The sequence below is a fragment of the Scyliorhinus canicula genome, chromosome 1, assembly GCF_902713615.1.
Source record: "Scyliorhinus canicula chromosome 1, sScyCan1.1, whole genome shotgun sequence".
NCBI classification, from domain to species: domain Eukaryota; kingdom Metazoa; phylum Chordata; class Chondrichthyes; order Carcharhiniformes; family Scyliorhinidae; genus Scyliorhinus; species Scyliorhinus canicula.
Window position 1 is genome coordinate 212,103,617 of NC_052146.1, and position 18,833 is coordinate 212,122,449.

The window sequence follows — 18,833 nt, forward strand, 5'->3', positions numbered from 1 at the left end:
TTTACTGGGATGGAGTCAGAACTGTGAGGTTATAACTATCAGGAAAGGATTGACAGGCTGGCTGTCTTTGCTCTTTGGAAGTGAAGGCTAAGGGGTGACCTCAGAGATCTTTAACAACATGGATGGTTTTGATAGTGTGGATATGGAGACAACGGGCGGTTTTCCCCGGCTGTTCCTGTTGGTGGAATCTTCCAGTCCTGTCAACCGGGGCCCCCATCCGATTCCCTGACGGGGGAGAGTGCAACATCCGGAAACCCCGTCGACAGCGACGGGATGGACCGATCCTGCTGCTGGTCAATGGTGGGCTGCCTCTTTTGCTGCAAAACACACCGTGGGAATGTGGAAAATCCCACCTTTGTTTGCAAAGGAGCCAAATGAGATGCCATTAATATAAATAGGGAGCTGTTGAAGAAAATTATCTTTTTCCTTATTCTTTCATGGCACATGGGTATCACTGGCAAGGCCAGCATTTTCTGCCTGTGTCTTAATCTGAGTGGCTTGCTGAGCCAGGGGGCAGTTAAGAGTCATGCGTGTTGCTCTGGGTCTAGAGTCACATGGAGGGCAGACTGGGTAAGTAATAATCATAGAGTCATACAGTACAGAAGAGGCCCTTTGGCCCATCGAGTCAGCACCGACAAAACTACGCTAAATCTACACTTATCCCACCTTCCAGCACTTGGCCCATAGCCTTGAATATGATGACATTTCAAGTGCTCATCCATGTACCTTTTAAAGATTTTGTGGTTTCCTGCCTCTGCTACCCTCCCAGACAGTGCATTCCAGACTCCCACCACCCTCTGGGTGAAAGATATTTCCACAAATCCTCTCTCAGCCCCTCACCTTAAAATTTTGCCCGCTCATTAGGGCAGCACGGCGGCACAGTGGTTAGAACTGCTGCCTCACAACGCCAGGGACCAGGTTCAAATATGGCCTCAGGTAACTGTGTGAAGTTTGCACATTCTCCCTGTTTCTGCGTGGGTTTCCTCCAGGTGCTCAGGTTTCCTCCCACAGTCCAAAGATTTCCTTCCCTGATGACAGTTGTCATGGTCACCACCACTGAGATTTGCTTTGGATTTATTAATTGAATTTAAATTCCTCCAGCTACTATGGTGGGGTTTGAACCCCTGTCCCCAGAGCTCAGGCCTCTGGATTACTAATCCAGTGACATTACTACTATGCCACCATCTCCACCATATGTTTAAGTGGATACTATAAACACACAATTGGAGAAGGGAGCAGAGGATGATGAGAAAAGGTATAAAGAGGTTTGAGTGCAGAATGGACTAGTTGGGCTGAACGGCCTATTTACCTAATTATATTCCATGTAATTATGTGTTTTCAACACAGGGTGGGATTTTTCCAACTCATTTTGCTTCCCTCTTCTAATCCATTTTTTTCATCCTGAAGGACATGACACCTCTTGGAATATGGTTTCTAGGGAACCTGGTTTCCCACTGGCACCTCCCTCTTTCCATACAGTCCTGGCCAATGAACACTGGTGTGCTTTTCACTCAAGAGAAGAGGATGACATCCAGGTTTAATCTTGGGACAGAGGAGAGGGGCTGGTATAGTGGGGTCCAGTCCTGGATATAACCTATAATGACCCAATGCCAATCAACATCTCTAAACTAGATTATCTGGTCATTATCACATTGCTGTTTGTGGGTTCTTACTGTGCACAAATTGTTTGCTGTGTTCCGACATTACAACAGTGACGAGGTAGGTCTACGCATAAGGAATTAGCCATTTAGGACCGAGATTAAGAGAAATTTCTTCCCTCAGAAGGTTGGAAGGCTCTACCCCAAGAGCTGTGGAGGTGCAGTTGTTGAGTATATTCAAGACTGAGATCAATAGATTCTTGGACATATTGGGGAACTGAGATAGGACTGGAAAGTAGAGTTGATATTGAAGATCAGCCATGAGCTTGTTGAATGGTGGAGCAGACTCTAAGGGCAGAGTAACCTATTCAGCTCCCTTTTATTACGTTTTCACATGCCCTAACCACGCTCCCCACACCTCTCCCACCCACCCCCATTTATTGATGGGAGAGTTAAAATCCTTGGGTCTCAAACAATAATAATATCCCCTGCTGAGTCACTGGGGAAACTCTATTGGCAACACTGATCAAGGTTTTGCTCATCTAATTGCTTTTACTCACACACATAATGATAGCCATAAATAAAATTATTATATAACAAATATCTATTTGCGCTTTATGTGGTTTGCTCATGTCAGTTGAGCAATATTTCTTTATTTCTCTTCAGCTGCCTTGCCATTAGAATTATAGAATCCCTACAGTGCAAAAGGAGGCCATTCGGCCAATTGAATCTGCACCAATCCTCTGAAAGAGCACCATACCGAGACACCCCCTCCCCCCCCCCCCCCCCCCCCCCCCCTCCCCCTATACCCGTAACCACACTTATCCCACACATCCTTGGACACTCAGGTGCAATTTAGCATGGCCAATCCAACTAACCTGCACACCTTTGAACTGTGGAAGGAAACCAGAGCACCCGAAGGAAGGAAACCCACACAGACACGGGAAAAATGTGCAAACTCCATACAGACAGTGACCCAAGGCTGGAATTGAACCCAGGTCTCTGAGGTTGTGAGGCAGCAGTGCTAAGCACTGTGCCTTTCCATTGCAACCAAAAGTAGCAGCATAAATGTTGCAGAGATGATGTGCTGCCTGCTGCTTTTCACTGCTACCTGACATGGCAGCATATCCTTTCATCAGGGATAGCACTTCTGTCTCACAGCCTGAAGGTTGCATCTTTAAGCTGCATTTCAGAGACTATTGGATGAGATGTCAAACTGTCTGCTCTGTCTTGTTGATGCATAGTAGATTCCATCAATGGTGACTATTGGAATTTTGGGGGGGGGGCACTTCTGCCATCATGGTGGCACAGTGGTTAGCACTGTTGCTTCACAGCGCCAGGGTCCCAGGTTCGATTCCCGTTTGGGTCGCTGTTTGTGCGGAGTCTGCATGTTCTCCCCGTGTCTGTGTGGGTTTCCTCCGGGTGCTCCGGTTTCCTCCCACAAGTCCCGAAAGACGTGCTGTTAGGTGAATTGGACATTCTGAATTCTCCCCCAGTGTATCTAGGTGCTGGAATGTGGCGACTAGGGGCTTTTCACAGTAACTTCATTGCAGTGTTAATGTAAGCCCACTTGTAACAATAATAAAGTTTATTATGTCTTGGCCTCGGTCAACATTTTAAAAACATTGTGGGCCAGGCATTTATGTCCTGGCTTTTTGTGGGATCTTGCTGTGCATCAAATCGCTGTCATTTGCAATAGCATCTCTTGAATCAAATCCTTAAAGTCCCAAAATCCAGAATAAAGAAATATCCAGCGATCCCATTGCTGCACTGAGAATGTACCCACAAGTGATTGCAGGCTTAAAATCCACCAGCATTTCTGCAAGAAGGTGAAATGGGGTAACCTAGTTTTGCATGATCACAAGTGCATCTCTGGCACTCACCTACTCCATTCAGCCAGAAAATCAAGCAATGGCTCTGGTCCATGTTTGTTTCACTAACGTGCCTGTGTGGTGTATTTTATTTGCCTTGGAGCTATGCAGAGATGACACTCCAGCTCCGATGTTTACAACAGGAGTTTTATTCAATACTTTAAAATGTCTGCTTTCTCATGCTTCCAATAGCTTCTCACTTTTGTTTGTTTCTCTGAGTTACCACACCCAGACTTAACCAATCGCACACAGTGAGCAGGGAACAATCAACAGACACACATAATCAAACACCAAACAATTGAACACCACCATCTTGTATTGAAAATCCATATGAAGCATATCTTGTGCATTTTCTTCATTCTCTTATAACAGTTTCATTGCCATTTCTTCAAAGAGCACAATGCATTTGATCAACATTGACCTTCCTTTTTGGCCCTAATTAAGTCATAGTTCTGCTTGTTTCTCTATGTAGTTCATAATTTCAAACTATATTATAGATTCAAGTGATGCGTCAACCACTTTGTTGTTTTCTCCCACGCTCTTCTTTCCTGCCTCTGTACTTGCCTAAAACCTGTGATATCTTGAGCATTTTCTAGTTCTGATGAAAGGTCATCAAACTGAAATGTTGGGGACGATCTCCCAAGTGGAGCCCAAGTGTTTGCACTGACGTGAATGATGTCACGTTTCACGACGGCACGAAACGGGCATGGGGACGACCGATTCTGGCCACTCATGCCGCTCCAGCATCCCTTCCCGGCGCCATATGTGCGCTGTGCGAACCCGCGCATGCGCAGTTGGCCCGTGCCAACCTACGCATGCGCGGGGGACTTCTTCCGCGTGCTGGCCCTGACTCAACATGGCGTCGGTGTTCGGGGACGGGCCGCGCAGGAAAGTAGGCCCTGCGGGGGAGAGGCCGGCCCACCGATCGGTTGGCCCCGGTTGCGGGCCAGACCCCATCGGAGCCCCCCATCCCCGGTGAAGGATCGCTTTTCCCCACCCCACAGGCTGCCCCCCCAGCCTTTCGCGCAGAGTTCCCACCGGCAGCGACCAGGGATAAACGGCGCCGGCGGGACTCTGTCGTATCCACGCGGCAGCTCGGCCCATTCGGGCTGGAGAATCGGTGGCCCCGCAGATTCCAGCGGCCCCGCAGATTCTAGCGGCCCGCGTTCGGCACCACGTCAAACGCGCCGGCGCAAATGGCGCCGATTCTCCGCAACTCGGAGAATCGTGCGCCAGTGTCGGGGTGTCATGGCTCGGTTGCGCCGATTCTCCAACCTGCCGTGGGGCTCGGAGAATCGCCCCCGTTAACTCTGTTTTTCTCTCCACAGATGCTGCCTAGCCTGCTGAGTATTTCCAGCATTTTCTGTATTATTTCTGTTTTTTCAGCATTCACAGCAGTTTCCTTTACTACCTGCCTTGGGGGCAGCACGGTGGCACAGTGGTTTGCATTGCTGCCTACGGCGCTGAGGATCCAGGTTCAAATCCCAGCCCTAGGTGACTGTCCGTGTGAAGTTTGCACATTCTCCCCATGTCTGCATGGGTTTCACCCCCACAACCCAAAAGATGTGCAGGATAGGTGGATTGGCCATGCTAAATTGCCCCTTAATTGGAAAAAATTATTGGGTACTCTAAATTTATATTTAAAAAAATACCTGCTTTGGTTACAGCTCTGTCCAAATTTCCAACCCTCCAACCTTTGGCGTGGCTCTCTTTTTCGAAGGATGTTGAGGGATTCATTCATTGCTTCTCTAAGAACATAGAACATACGGTGCAGGAGGAGGCCATTCGGCCCATCGGGTCTGCACCGACCAATTTAAGCCCTCACTTTCACCCTACCCCCGTAATCCAATTTACCATGGCCAATCCACCTAACCTGCACGTCTTTGGGTTCCACTGGATTAATAAAAACGGAGATGGTCTGATCACCATCCCTTCAGTGCCTGAGGTTTGAGCAATTGGCCAGTGCCAATTCTCTTTCCACGCTGACCTGGGTTAACTGTTCTACACCCAGCTCTGGTGGTCCCATGTAGCCACCTCCTTGAAACTAAGTAAAATTACTAATTTAACATGTCATTACACCAGGCTTCTTTCATTTCCTAGTGACCCCCTTACCTTGACTGTCCTCTCACTATGAACATGCCTAATTAACATCTTCTTATTGCTTTTGATGCTTTTTGCTCATTTTTTGAAATCTTCCCACTTAAACTTTTATCATCTCACCTATGTAGCATGCCTAAATTATTTATATTTTTTCATTTCTCTTTAACCTACCCTTTCTACAGGTTGTCTCGCTTCTTGTAACCAATTGCACTCTCGGTAAATTGCTTTGCACCTTTTTGACTTACCGAGGTTTAAATAGGTGTTCCTGTTGTTACAAATCTATCTACCAAACATCCATGTTCCCCTCTGTAGTAACACATTTAAAGAACGGCCAGTGATTTAGGAGACAATACACATTCAGAGGTGCTGGAATTTATATGAGTGTCAATTACTTGAGAGACTGAAGGCATTGTCTTCAGGCCCTGCCATACACTGTTCTCTTGAAAGCTTTCTTCCCTAACCTCTTACTGATGATCGTTGTCACTATTGTTTTTGTGTGTCCCTTCTGGTCATTCTCAACACAGTATCAGCTGTGGGATTCTCCGCCTCCGCCAGCTGTGCTTTCATCACCGTCTGCAGAATTCTCCGTCCAGCCACCTGACAATGGGATTTCCCATTGTGGCCACCTTGCGTCGCTGGGAAACCCATGGGCTTGGGTGCACTACCGGCAGAACGGAGAATCCCGCTGTTGGAGAATCCCGCCAACGGAGCAGGAGCAGTTGTAGGCAATTCGACCTCTCGAGCCCGCTCGTCATTCAATACGATCGAGGCTGATCGCCTCTCAGCATCAACTCCACTTTCCTGCCCGTTCTCCATAACCCTTCAACACATTACTAATTAAAAATCTGTCGATCTCCTCTTTAAATTTACTCAATGGTTTGGCATCCACTGCACTCTGAGGCAGTGAAATCCACAGATTCACAACCCTTTGGGAGAAGTCATTTCTCTTTATCTCTGTTTTAAATCTTCTACCCCTAATCCTAAAACTATAACCTTGCATTCGCATAGCGCCTTGCACAACTACACGCTGTCCCAAAGTGCTTCATCGGCAATGAAATATTTTATGAATGTAGTCACTGTTGCAATGTTGTAAACGTTGCACCCAATCTGCGCACAGCAAGCTCCCACAAGCAGCAATGTAATAATGAGCGGTTAATTGGTTTGTGTGATGCCGACTGAGGGTTAAATATTGGGCAGGACACCGGGGAGAACACCCCTGCTCTTCCTCGCTATGATGGTAATGGGATCTTTTATCACCTCTTGAGAGGGCAGACAGAGCTTCAGTTTAATGTCTGATCTGAAAATAGATTTATTTCCAGTGAATAGAGAACCTTCCTGCTGTGCATTCAAATGTCACTCTCCATGTGGTGCTTTATACGGTGAGCAATGCTTTCCCGTGAAAGCAGGTCATTTAACTTGACAGATTAATTTTCTGTTGCAGGGTCGGAATGGAAAGGGAAGTATCTACGTGTGGGCCTCTGGGGACGGTGGCAGCTATGATGATTGCAACTGTGATGGTTACGCATCGAGCATGTGGACTATCTCCATCAACTCTGCCATTAATGACGGGAGGACCGCTCTTTATGATGAAAGCTGCTCCTCAACTCTTGCCTCTACATTCAGCAATGGGAGGAAGAGAAACCCAGAAGCTGGCGTGGTGAGCGGTGATATTATTGTGTACGTCGGGCTGTTTTATACGGAGCAGGCAGCTGTTCCTTTGTTGGGGCTAGTTTCAAAATGCACAAGTGAGTTTAATGCCGTGGCTGTCGTTTGGTGATATGTATAATTGATATGGCCATTCTGTCCTTGAGTATGCAACAGGGAAGCCGTTTAATTAAATAAATGACCTAATTATCCCTTTTCTCCAAATTGCTCTATTGAAGGCAACGACTGATTTGTATGGGAACTGTACTCTCCGTCATTCAGGGACATCTGCTGCAGCACCAGAGGCCGCTGGAGTTTTTGCTTTGGCTTTGGAAGCAAAGTATGTATGAAATAGTTTATTTCAATAATTATGCTACGGCTATCAGAATCGTGACAGTATACTTTTTCGCCCAGAGGGTTGTGGTAGTCTGGAACTCACAGCTTGAAAGGCTAGTAGAGGCAGAAACCCTTAGCTCATTGAAAAGGTGTCTGGATATAAACCTCAAATGCCGTAAGCTGCAGGGCTACAGACCGAATGCTGGATTGGGCTGGGGGGGCTTGTTATCCGGCCGGCTCAGACACGATGGGTCAAGTGGTCCCTTTCTGTGCCGTAAACATTCGGGACGGGATTCTCCGTCCAGTGACGCCGGAATCACGAGGCATGGATGGGCGGAGAATCGCGGGTCACCCGCCGGCAGGGCCTCACAAGGCCCAACCAAGGGGAATGTCCACATGGGCAGCGCGGTGGCACAGTGGTTAGCATTGCTGCCTACGGCGCTGAGGATCCGTGTTCGAATCCCGGACCTGGGTCAATGTCCGTGTGGAGTTTGCACATTCTCCCCGTGTCTGCTTGGGTTTCACCCCCACAACCCAAAGATGTTCAGATTAGGTGGATTGGCCACGCTAAATTGCCCCTTAATTGGACAAAATAATTGGGTATTCTAAATTTTTTTTTAAAAGGGGGAACGCTCACGTTAGCCCCTACAGGAGGCCGCTCCCATCCAGCATGGCGCAAGGAGAATCTCCCACATCATGATGGCCTCCGGTAACCTCCATAATATCACGCAGCAGAGGGGGCGACCTGCTGGAGAAGGGAGACGAATGCCTGGCCTCGTCCGATGAAGAGGATGTGGAGGAGGGCCAGGATGGGAAGGGAATGAGGCCCAGGCAGGCACAGTAGCACCTGGGCCAGCAGGCATGAGATGATCTAATTGCCAACAGATTCGCCGACTAGGGGGCCTGGTTGATGGCAGCATGAATGTCCCATCCCACTCCCACAAACCCCCTTCCCCCAGCTGACCACTCCCCTGTCCTTCCTTGCGCCAACCCCGCCCCGCACCTGCAACCCCTCCATGATTCCTTGGTGCTGCACTAAGGGGTGGGGGCCCTGGGTTGGCAGTGATTACGGGTCTGGTCCATGGGATGGAGGATGATGATGACTCGCTCTGCGATGTGGGCAAGGTGCTCCACATCGTTTGACAACATCTGACTCCTGCCCAATTTTCACCGTGCACCAGGGTGATCCCCGCATGCAAACTGGCCATTCCATCACATGGCCCCATCGAACCCTTGGGGTGGTAGAGGTTGGGTTGTGTGGGGGTGGGGGGGGGGGGGGGGGTTCGGGTGCAGAGGGATGGGGAGGTGTGAGGTACCTGGGCGGTAAACGGTGGCTGACCTGGGGGCTCTGGCACTTACACTGACCCCCCCTCCCTCCAGCGACGCTCCCCCCTGCAACCACCCCAGTCCAGTCCAGCCCATCCTTCACATGCTTCTGACAGAGTACCGAGTAACGTTGGAATGTTTGTGAGCAGGTGTTTATTGTGAACCGGTGAACATGTTTCTACCGGTTTGCGCCCTAGCCCCTAACGTTATCCTCAGTGGTGCACCCATGCCAACTTAACTGCTGTCTAACTTTCAGGCCTCACAGGCCCTAACACTAAGTCGAGTGGATCTCCAGGTGGTACGTCAAGAGTGGACGCGGCCTGCTGCAATTCCCGCCCTGTGACCTGGGTCCCCTTTGCTGGCCATCTTCTAAAGTGACCAGGCTTGGACGGCCCCGGCAGTCTCTCGGGCGTCCCAGGTGGCAGAGTGGAGTGGGGAGTGGAGGCTGATATGGTGCCACCCTGTTATGCACACTGCCCATCGGAGGTAGCAGGGACAGGAGGGGGGCAGTCTGTGGCACTGTGATGTTCCAGCACTTCCCCTGCTTAGGTCACCCCCATCACCTCCTCCTTCCATGGGGTGCCCGATTGCCACCAAACTACTCCTTGGGACAGGGGTGCACCCTGACCGGGCTCTGGGGGCTCACCACCACCTGGCCTGCCAGCTCTGGAGGCCCGCTCTCATCTCGATCAGAGTCTGGATGCACTAGGCCGTGGAGCACAGGGACTGGGCTACCTCCCTCTGGGACTGTGCCATGTCCCTCTGTGACTGGCTCAGGTTAGCCAGTGCCCGGGCAATGCTGTTGACGTCTGCAGCCATGACCCATTGTGACTGGGCCAAGCTCTGGAGTGCCGCTGCCATGTTCAGGTGGCCCTGGTATATTGCTGTCTGTGACAAGGCCGCCCTGTCATGCGCCTCGGCCACCACCTGCTTTGAGGTGGGTGCTGGGATGGTGTGGGGGAGGTGGGGTGGTGTGGGGGAGGTGGTGTGGGGAAGGTGGGGTGGTGTGGGGGAGGTGCGGTGGTGTGGGGGAGGTGGGGTGGTGTGGGAGGTGGGTGGTATGGAGGAGGTGGGGTGGTGAGGGGGAGGTGGGTGGTGAGGGGGAGGTGGGGTGATGTGCGGGAGGTGGGGTGGTGTGGGGGAGGTGGTGTGGGGGAGGTGGGCTGGTGTGGGGGAGGTGGGGTGATGTGGGGGAGGTGGGGTGGTATGGAGGAGGTGGGGTGGTGAGGGGGAGGTGGGTGGTGAGGGGAAGGTGGGGTGATGTGCGGGAGGTGGGGTGGTGTGGGGGAGGTGGTGTGGGGGAGGTGGGCTGGTGTGGGGGAGGTAGGGTGATGTGGGGGAGGTGGGGTGATATGGGGGAGGTGGGGTGGTGAGAGGGAGGTGGGGTGATGTGGGGGAGGTGGAGTGGTATGGGGGGAGGTGGGGTGGTATGGGGGAGGTGAGGTGGTGTGGGGGGAAGTGGGGTGGTGTGGGAGAGGTGGGGTGGTGTGGGGGAGGTGGGGTGGTGAGGGGGAGGTGGGGTGGTGTGGGGGAGGTGAGGTGGTGTGAGGGAGGGGGTTGTATAGGGGTGGTGGGGAGGTGGTGGGGGTGTTGCGGTGGTGTTGGGGTGGGGTGGGGATGGGGGGTTGTGTGGGGGAGGTGGTGTGGGGGAGGGGGTGGTGGGGAGGTGGTGGGGGTGTTGTGGGGGTGTTGGGGTGGGGTGGGGTTGGGGGTTCTATGGGGGAGGTGGTGTGGGGGAGGTGTGGGGGTGTTGGGGTGGTGTTGGGTGGGGTGGGGATGGGGGGTTCTGTGGGGGAGGTGGTGTGGGGGAGGTGGGTGGTATGGAGGAGTGGGGTGGTGAGGGGGAGGTGAGGTGGTGTGGGGGAGGTGGGGTGATGTGGGGGAGGTGAGGTGGTGTGGGGGAGGGGGTTGTATGGGGTGGTGGGGAGGTCGTGGGGGTGTTGGGGTGGTGTGGGTGTGTTGGGATGGGGTGGGGATGGGGGTTGTGTGGGGGAGGTGGTGTGGGGGAGGTGGGTGGTATGGGGGAGGTGGGGTGGTGTGGTGGAGGTGGGGTGGTGTGGGGGAGTGGGGTGGTGAGGGGGAGGTGAGGTGGTGTGGGGGAGGTGGGGTGATGTGGGGGAGGTGAGGTGGTGTGGGGGAGGTGGGGTGGTGTGGGGAAGGTGGGGTGGTGTGGGGGAGATGGGTGGTATTGGGGATGGGGGGTTGTGTGGGGGAGGTGGTGTGGGGGAGGTGTGGGAGAGGTGAGGTGGTGTGGGGTAGGTGGGGTGGTGAGGGGGAGGTGGGTGGTATGGAGGAGGTGGGGTGGTGAGGGGGAGGTGAGGTGGTGTGGGGGAGGTGAGGTGGTGTGGGGGAGGGGGTTGTATGGGGTGGTGGGGAGGTGGTGGGAGTGTTGGGGTGGTGTTGGGGTGGGGTGGGGTGGGGATGGGGGGTTGTGTGAGGGGGGTGTGGGGAAGGTGGGGTGGTGTGGGGGAGATGGGTGGTATTGGGGATGGGGGGTTGTGTGGGGGGGTGAGGGGGAGGGGGTGGTGTGGGGGTGTTGGGGTGGGGTGGGGATGGGGGGTTCTGTGGGGGAGGTGGTGTGGGGAGGTGTGGGGGTTGTGGGGGAGGTGGTGTGGTGTGGGGGAGGTGGGGTTGTGTGGGGAAGGTTGGGTGGTGTGGGGGAGATGGGTGGTATTGGGGATGGGTGGTTGTGTGGGGAGGTGTGGGGTAGGTACGCTGGTGTGGGGGAGATGGGTGGTATGGGGAGGTGGGGTGGTGAGGGGGAGGTGGGATGGTGTGGGGGAGGTGGGGTGGTGTGGGAGAGGTGAGGTGGTGTGTGGGTGGTGGGGTGGTGTGGGGGAGGTGAGGTGGTGTGGGGGAGGGGTTGTATGGGGGTGGTGGGGAGGTGGTGGGGGTGTTGTGGGGGTGTTGGGGTGGGGTGGGGATGGGGGTTGTGTGGGGGAGGTGGGTGGTATGGGGGCGGTGGGGTGGTGTGGGGGAGGTGAGGTGGTGTGGGGGAGGTGGGGTGGTGTGGGGGAGATGGGTGGTATTGGGGATGGGGGGTTGTGTGGGGGGGTGGTGTGGGGGAGGTGGTGTGGGGAGGTGGTGTCGGGGAGATGGGTGGTATTGGGGATGGGGGTTGTGTGGGGGAGGTGGTGTGGGGGAGGGGGTTGTATGGGGGTGGTGGGGAGGTGGTGGGGGTGTTGGGGTAGTGTTGGGGTGGGGTGGGGATGGGGGGTTGTGTGGGGGGTGTGGTGTGGGGGAGGTGGTGGGGGTGTGGGCAAGGTGGGGTGGTGTGGGGAAGGTGGTGTGGTGTGGGGGAGATGGGTGGTATTGGAGATGGGGGATTGTGTGGGAGTGGTGTGGGGTAGGTGGTGTGGGGGGGTGGTGTGGGGGAGGTGGTGTGGTGGAGGTGGTGTGAGGGGGGTGGTGTGGGGAAGGTGGGGTGGGGTGGGATGGGGGGTTGTGTGGGGGAGGTGGGGAGGTGGTGGGGGTGTTGGGGGGGTGTGGGGGTGTTGGGGTGGGGTGGGGATGGGGGGTTGTGTGGGGGTGGTGGTGTGGGGGAGGTGGGGTGGTGTGGGGAAGGTGGTGTGGTGTGGGGGAGGTGGGTGATATTGGGGATGGGGAGTTGCGTGGGGGGGTGGTGTGGGGGAGGCGGGGTGGGGGTGGTGGGGTGGGGATGGGGGGTTGTGTGGGGGTGGTGGGGATGTGGTGGGGGTGTTGGGGTGGTGTGGGGGAGGTGGGGTCGTGTCCGGAAGGTGGGGTGGTGTGGTGAATGTGGGGTGGTGAGGGGGAGGTGGGGTGATGTGGGGGAGGTGGGGTGGTGTGGGGTAGGTGAGGTGGGGTGGGGGTGGTGGGGTGGGGATGGGGGGTTGTGTGGGGGTGGTGGGGATGTGGTGGGGGTGTTGGGGTGGTGTGGGGGAGGTGGGGTGGTGTCTGGAAGGTGGGGTGGTGTGGGGAATGTGGGGTGGTGAGGGGGAGGTGGGGTGATGTGGGGGTGGTGGGGTGGCGTGGGGTAGGTGAGGTGGGGTGGGGGTGGTGGGGTGGGGATGGGGGGTTGTGTGGGGGTGGTGGGGATGTGGTGGGGGTGTTGGGGTGGTGTGGGGGAGGTGGGGTGGTGTCTGGAAGGTGGGGTGGTGTGGGGAATGTGGGGTGGTGTGGGGGAGGTGGGGTGGTGTCCGGAAGGTGGGGTGGTGTGGGGAATGTGGGGTGGTGTGGGGGAGGTGGGGTGGTGTCCGGAAGGTGGGGTGGTATGGGGAATGTGGGGTGGTGAGGGGGAGGTGGGGTGATGTGGGGGAGGTGGGGTGGTGTGGGGTAGGTGAGGTGGTGTGGGGAAGGGGGTTGTATGGGGGTGGTGGGGAGGTGGTTGGGTGGTGTGGGGGTGTTGGGGTGGGGTGGGGATGGGGGGTTGTGTGTGGGAGGTGTGGGGTTGTGCCACATGTGCTGTAGGGACACCGCAACTCAGCGGGGGCTCACTTAATTTCCCGATGCCAATCTCCGCCTCAGTGACTGTCCTCTCTCTGGCCCACCAACCAGGTCCGGTGCCCGCCGCTCTGCGACGGTGAGGGGCTGCAGGTCCAGCGGGCCCACTCCAGTCTTGTCTCTCTCTAGTTGTGCACCGACTTTTCCTGGGGCAAGGAGGGTGGGGAAAGGCAGAAAATGCAGAGTTGGGCAGTAGGACGTGGGCAGCACAGGGCTGGGCAACTGGTGGGGTGGGGGACCCGGCCATGGCAGGTGACATGGTTGCTGGTATGCGATGCAGTGTGGGATGCGAGCCGACGTTTGATGTGTGGGGTTTGGCCACCCTCCGGCTGAGGGGGGAGGGTGGGGTTTCGCTATGTGGGTTGGTGCCAAGGGCATGGTGCTGGTTACTCACTCTGGCCGACCTGAGGAGGTCGTGCATCCTTTTCCGGCACTGCTGGCCGGTCCTGCCGATGCGGCGCACAATGCTCACGGCCTCTGCCACCTGCGCCCAGGCCCGGTCTGCGGTGGCGGGTGGCAGCTTCCTTATCACCCCGGGGAACAGGATGCCCCGATTCTCCTCCACAATGTCCAGCAGGGTCTCAAGCTCGGTATCTGCAAAACTGAGGGGGGGGCTGCTCTTCGGGCTGCCACCTTGTTGGCTGGAATGAGTGTATGTGGGGAGTGGAGGCTAATATGCAACTGCAGCTTGTTAATCTCTCGAGTGTCAATCCTGACCCCGCCGAATTGGACACTGTTTTTCATTGGAATTGCTTTAGTTCCACTTGGTGCTGGTGCTCACCTATTACCGGATCCTGAATTGCTTCGGGACCGGCATCGCTTCCGTGGTCGCAGAACACCACCGGTTCAGTCCCGGTGTCAGCACTTAGTCTCTGAAACGGAGAGTCCGCCCTCTATGTTTCTGTGATTCGGTTTAACTAAAACTTTACAGACCATGGATATTGTATTCGGCCGATCTTGGGTCGCAGTTTGTTAAAGAAATCGGAGCACCCGGAGGAAACCCACACAGACCATGGGGTGGAAGTGCAAACTCCTCATTGTCACCCAAGGCCCGCATGGAATCCAGGTCCTCGGTGCTGTGAGGCTGCTATGCTAACCACTGTGCCACCTGAGTTGTTCTGGGTTGCGGCGCGTCGCTGGGTGGGGGTGGGGGGTTGTCGGTGGGTTGTGGGGGAATCCCATTGTGGGGGGGGGGGAGTTGTTGAGAGGTAGGGAGAACCTCCTGTGGGTTCTGGGTGTGGGGGAAGTCCTGTGGGACATTGGGGGGAATCTGTACCATACTTACCCAGAAGTTGGAAGAGGTTTTAATTCTTTGAATTTTATCTGAGGTGATCACCTGCAGTAGAGCAGCACTCCCTGGGGATTGCTCTGGAGTATCAGCCCGAGCTTCTAAAGTGGGCTTTGACCCAACAACCTTCTGGCTCTGAATTGCCATCCACTGAGCTATAACTGACACATCTTGTTGGCCAGAAAATTCACGAAGAAAAAGGGAAAATAAAACAAATTGTTCATTTTGAAACAAAATGTTTTTTACACGCAGACTAAACAATTTTACATTTCTTTAAGGTATTTCATATTCTTCCAAAGCTGTCAACAGCTGTGCAAACTTACACACAGTGTTTTCCTTTCTTTTTCCAACTGATTCTCAGTCCCAACCTAACATGGCGGGATATGCAGCATCTGACTGTACTGACCTCCAAACGTAACCAGCTGCATGATGAAGTCCACAAGTGGAGAAGAAACGGCGTGGGCCTGGAGTTTAATCATCTCTTTGGTTACGGAGTTCTTGATGCTGGAGGTATGGTTAAAATGGCCAAAGACTGGAAGGCAGTTCCTGAAAGGTTCCATTGCGTTGCAGGATCAGTTCAAGAGCCACAGTAAGTAGTAACTTATATTTCTCCAGGAGAACCTGAAATTTCTTAGGAACAGAAAACACCTTCTCAGGTCTTAAGCACAATAATCAATACTGGTACTCCCGGTGCAGGACTGAAGGAGTGCTGCACTGTTGGAGCTGCAGTATTTTGGGTAAGACATTAAATCAAGGACCTATCTGCCCTCTTGAAAAGAGCCAGTGACATTTTGAAGAAGAGCACGGGAATTATTTTCACAGTATCTTCATTGCTGTGTGAGCCTACTTGTGACGATAATAAAGATTATTATCAATCCACATCTTGGAGTCAATATATATATCCCCTCAATCACCATCACAAAATCAGGTTATTTGGTTATTATTAGATTGCTGTGAGTGGGAGCTTGCTGTGCACAAATTGACTGCTGTGTTTCCTACATAACAACAGTGACTACACTTCAAAAATACTTCATTGGCTGTGTGGGTTGTCTGCATAAAAGGTGCAAAATAAATGCAAGGCTTTCTTTTCCACTAAATTTCTTAATTCAACAACATAAGGGGCAGCACGGTAGCATTGTGGATAGCACAATCGCTTCACAGCTCCAGGGTCCCAGGTTCGATTCCTACTTGGGTCACTGTCTGTGCAGAGTCTGCACATCCTCCCCGTGTGTGCGTGGGTTTCCTCCGGGTGCTCCGGTTTCCTCCCACAGTCCAAAGATGTGCAGGTTAGGTGGATTGGCCATGATAAATTGCCCTTAGTGTCCAAAATTGCCCTTAGTGTTGGGTGGGGTTACTGGGTTATGGGATAGGGTGGAGATGTTGACCTTGGGTAGGGTGCTCTTTCCAAGAGCCGGTGCAGACTCGATGGGCCGAATGGCCTCCTTCTGCACTGTAAATTCTATGATAAGACATCCAGTTGCCCCTGGAACCTGATGATACTCTTTGCATCAATTACCTCCCCTACCCAACTTGTTCCATATTATTTTTTGTGCATAAGCTTGACTTCCCTCTTACTATTTGCCTTGATATTTGAAGCCAGCCATCAGTTAACCTGGATTGGCTTTTGCGAATGCCCCTCATGATCATGAAAACTTTTATAAGATCATCTTGAAGTCGCTTTAAAAGACAGTCTGCCTAACATTTTTAATCTTTCCTTATAGCTAAGCATCCTGCTGCTGAGAATCATCTTGGTTATTCACCCCTGCTCATTGTTGTGTGTAGCAATCTGCGAATTGACAGAGAATAGAGGATTGACGAATAACGGGAAACAGGTGGTTAAATTTCCATCAAGTCAGGCTGACTCAGGAGCCCTTTAAAAATAGTGGGCAGGTCCAGGACGCCCAGCGCCATTCCCAGGTTGTCTAATACCCGAGAATGCAGCACGGTAGCACAGTGGTTAGCACTGTTGCTTCACAGCTCCAGTGTCCCAGGTTCGATTCCCGGCTTGGGTCACTGTTTGTGCGGAGTCTGCACATTCTCCCCGTGTCTGTGTGGGATTCCTCCGGGTGCTCCAGTTTCCTCCCACAGTCCAAAGATGTGCGGGTTAGGTGGATTGGCCATGCAAAATTGCCCTTAATGTCCAAAAAGGTTAGGTGGGGTTACTGGGTTATGGGGATAGGGTGAAGGTGTCGGCTTAAGTAGGGTGCTCTTTCCAAAATCCGGTGCAGATTCGATGGGCCGAATGTCCGCCTTCTGCACTGTAAATTCTATGATTCTATAATTCTATAATTCTATGACTATGAATGCCTTTAAAGGATGTGGGCTGGCTCCTGTCGGAAACCTGCACCCAGAACTTCCTACCTCGCCAGGCTGTACTGCAATGATGTGCGTGCGTATCCCACCCTTCTGGAGGCGAACCAGGTGTATAAAGAGCAATGGTTCACAGCTCCTCTTAGCAGTCATGAACCCTAGTCTGCAAGCGGGGACGTTTTAAAAGGTGAGTTCAAAGGTTCCTCCGCTCCCCCCCACCCCACTTCCAATCTGACACATGTCAATGTGCTGTAGTGGCACTGTCACTGGACTAGTAATTCAGGAGCCAAGGTTAATGCCCTGGGGACATGGCGGGCTTCATGTTCCACCACGGCAGCTGGTGGAATTTAAGTTCAACTAATAAACAAAGAACAATACAGCATAGGATCAGGCCCTTTGGCCCTCCAAGCCTGCGCCAACCATGGTACCTGCTTAAACTTAAACCATATGCGCTTATGGAGTCTGTATCCTTCCATTCCCACCCTATTTATATATTTGTCTAGATGCCCCTTAAATGCCGCTATCGTACCTGCTCCCACCATCTTCCCAGGCAGCGCATTCCATATATTTACCATCCTCTGTGTAAAAGGCTTGCCTCGCACATCTGTTCTAAACTTTTCCCCACACACTTTAGACCTATGTGTGGAAGGGAAATTTATGAGTTGCCCACTTAGAAGCATGCTGGGAAATGCTTGACTATAGTTTAACACTGCTTTTGAACGAAAAGAAGTAGGTCAGGTAAGGTAGCAAAATACTGCTTAATATTTTGGACTCAGCCTTATTATGATAAGAAGTTGTTCTTCTGAAGGACAACAAAATGCGTACTCAAGAATTGTTTTTAAACTAAGGGCAAAACATTCATATTTCCGCTTGCGTTTGTTCCCAAGGTTTATCTCTTCAAAGTTTTTTATTTCACACTATAAATCTAATGGTTTTCAAGTGTATAACTCAGAGTACTGTGGAATGGCTATGCAGACAGACCACTCCCCTCTCCGCAAATATTTGTGTCAAATAAATTTCCTTAATTGAACTCTCGAAGAATTTGTCTTTATTATAATTTCCACAACACTATGTCCCCTAGTACTTGACTGTCCTACCCGAGGAAAGAGCATCTGACTATCCACTCTGTCCATGCCACTCATAATCTTGTAGACCTCTATCAGGTCACCTTTCAACCTCCGTCGTTCCAGTGAGAACAGACTGAGTTTATCTAACCAGGCAACATCCTAGTAAACAGCTTCTGTACCCTCTCAAAAGCATCCACATCCTTCTGGTAGTATGACGACCAGAATTGTACACAATATTCCAAATGAAGCCTAACTAAGGTTCTGTAAAGCTGCAACATGACTTGCCAGTCTTTATATTCAATGTCCCGACCGATGAAGGCCAGCATGCTCAATGTCTTCCTGACCACCTTATCCACATGCGTTTCCACTTTCAGTGATAGGTGGACATGCACACCCAGATCTCTCCGCCACCCGGGAATTGGCGGGGGCGGGAATCACGCCCCGCCGATCGGCGTGCCCTCCGCCCAGGCAGTGCTGTCTCCTGGCACCCTCGCACTGCTCCCTGGCTGTGTCAGAGCAGGACCTTTGGGAGCTCCATTTTGGGGGATTTCCCACAAGGCTTTGCAAACCAGATGGTTTGCCGACGGTGCTTGTGTGTGGGGAGGGGGTGGGGGGGAGGTTTGTGTGTTGGAGGGGGGGTTCCCGTATCTGTCGGGGGTGTGTGAGTATTGTTTTTATGGAGATCGTGGCACCCTTTAAAAAGGGCATTCCGATCTCTGTGGAGCCAGGGTTGCTGGCTCTATCAGGCCCCACGTTCCAGCGTGACGACAAAAGCCCCAACGCCAGATTTGTGCAGAGTGCCAGAGAATCTGGAGAGAAAACACCGTGGCGT

The 18,833-nt window shown here is 53.0% G+C and overlaps 1 protein-coding gene across 1 annotated transcript in view; it reads left to right on the forward strand.

Annotated features, from left to right (window-relative positions):
• pcsk2 (proprotein convertase subtilisin/kexin type 2) overlaps positions 1 to 18,833 on the forward strand; it is a 101,062-nt gene that overhangs the window by 71,208 nt on the left and 11,021 nt on the right. The window contains exons 9-11 of the mRNA XM_038807046.1: positions 7,011 to 7,226; positions 7,453 to 7,553; positions 14,986 to 15,213. Coding sequence (XP_038662974.1) covers positions 7,011 to 7,226; positions 7,453 to 7,553; positions 14,986 to 15,213 — 545 coding nt within the window. The remainder of the gene's footprint in view (positions 1 to 7,010; positions 7,227 to 7,452; positions 7,554 to 14,985; positions 15,214 to 18,833) is intronic.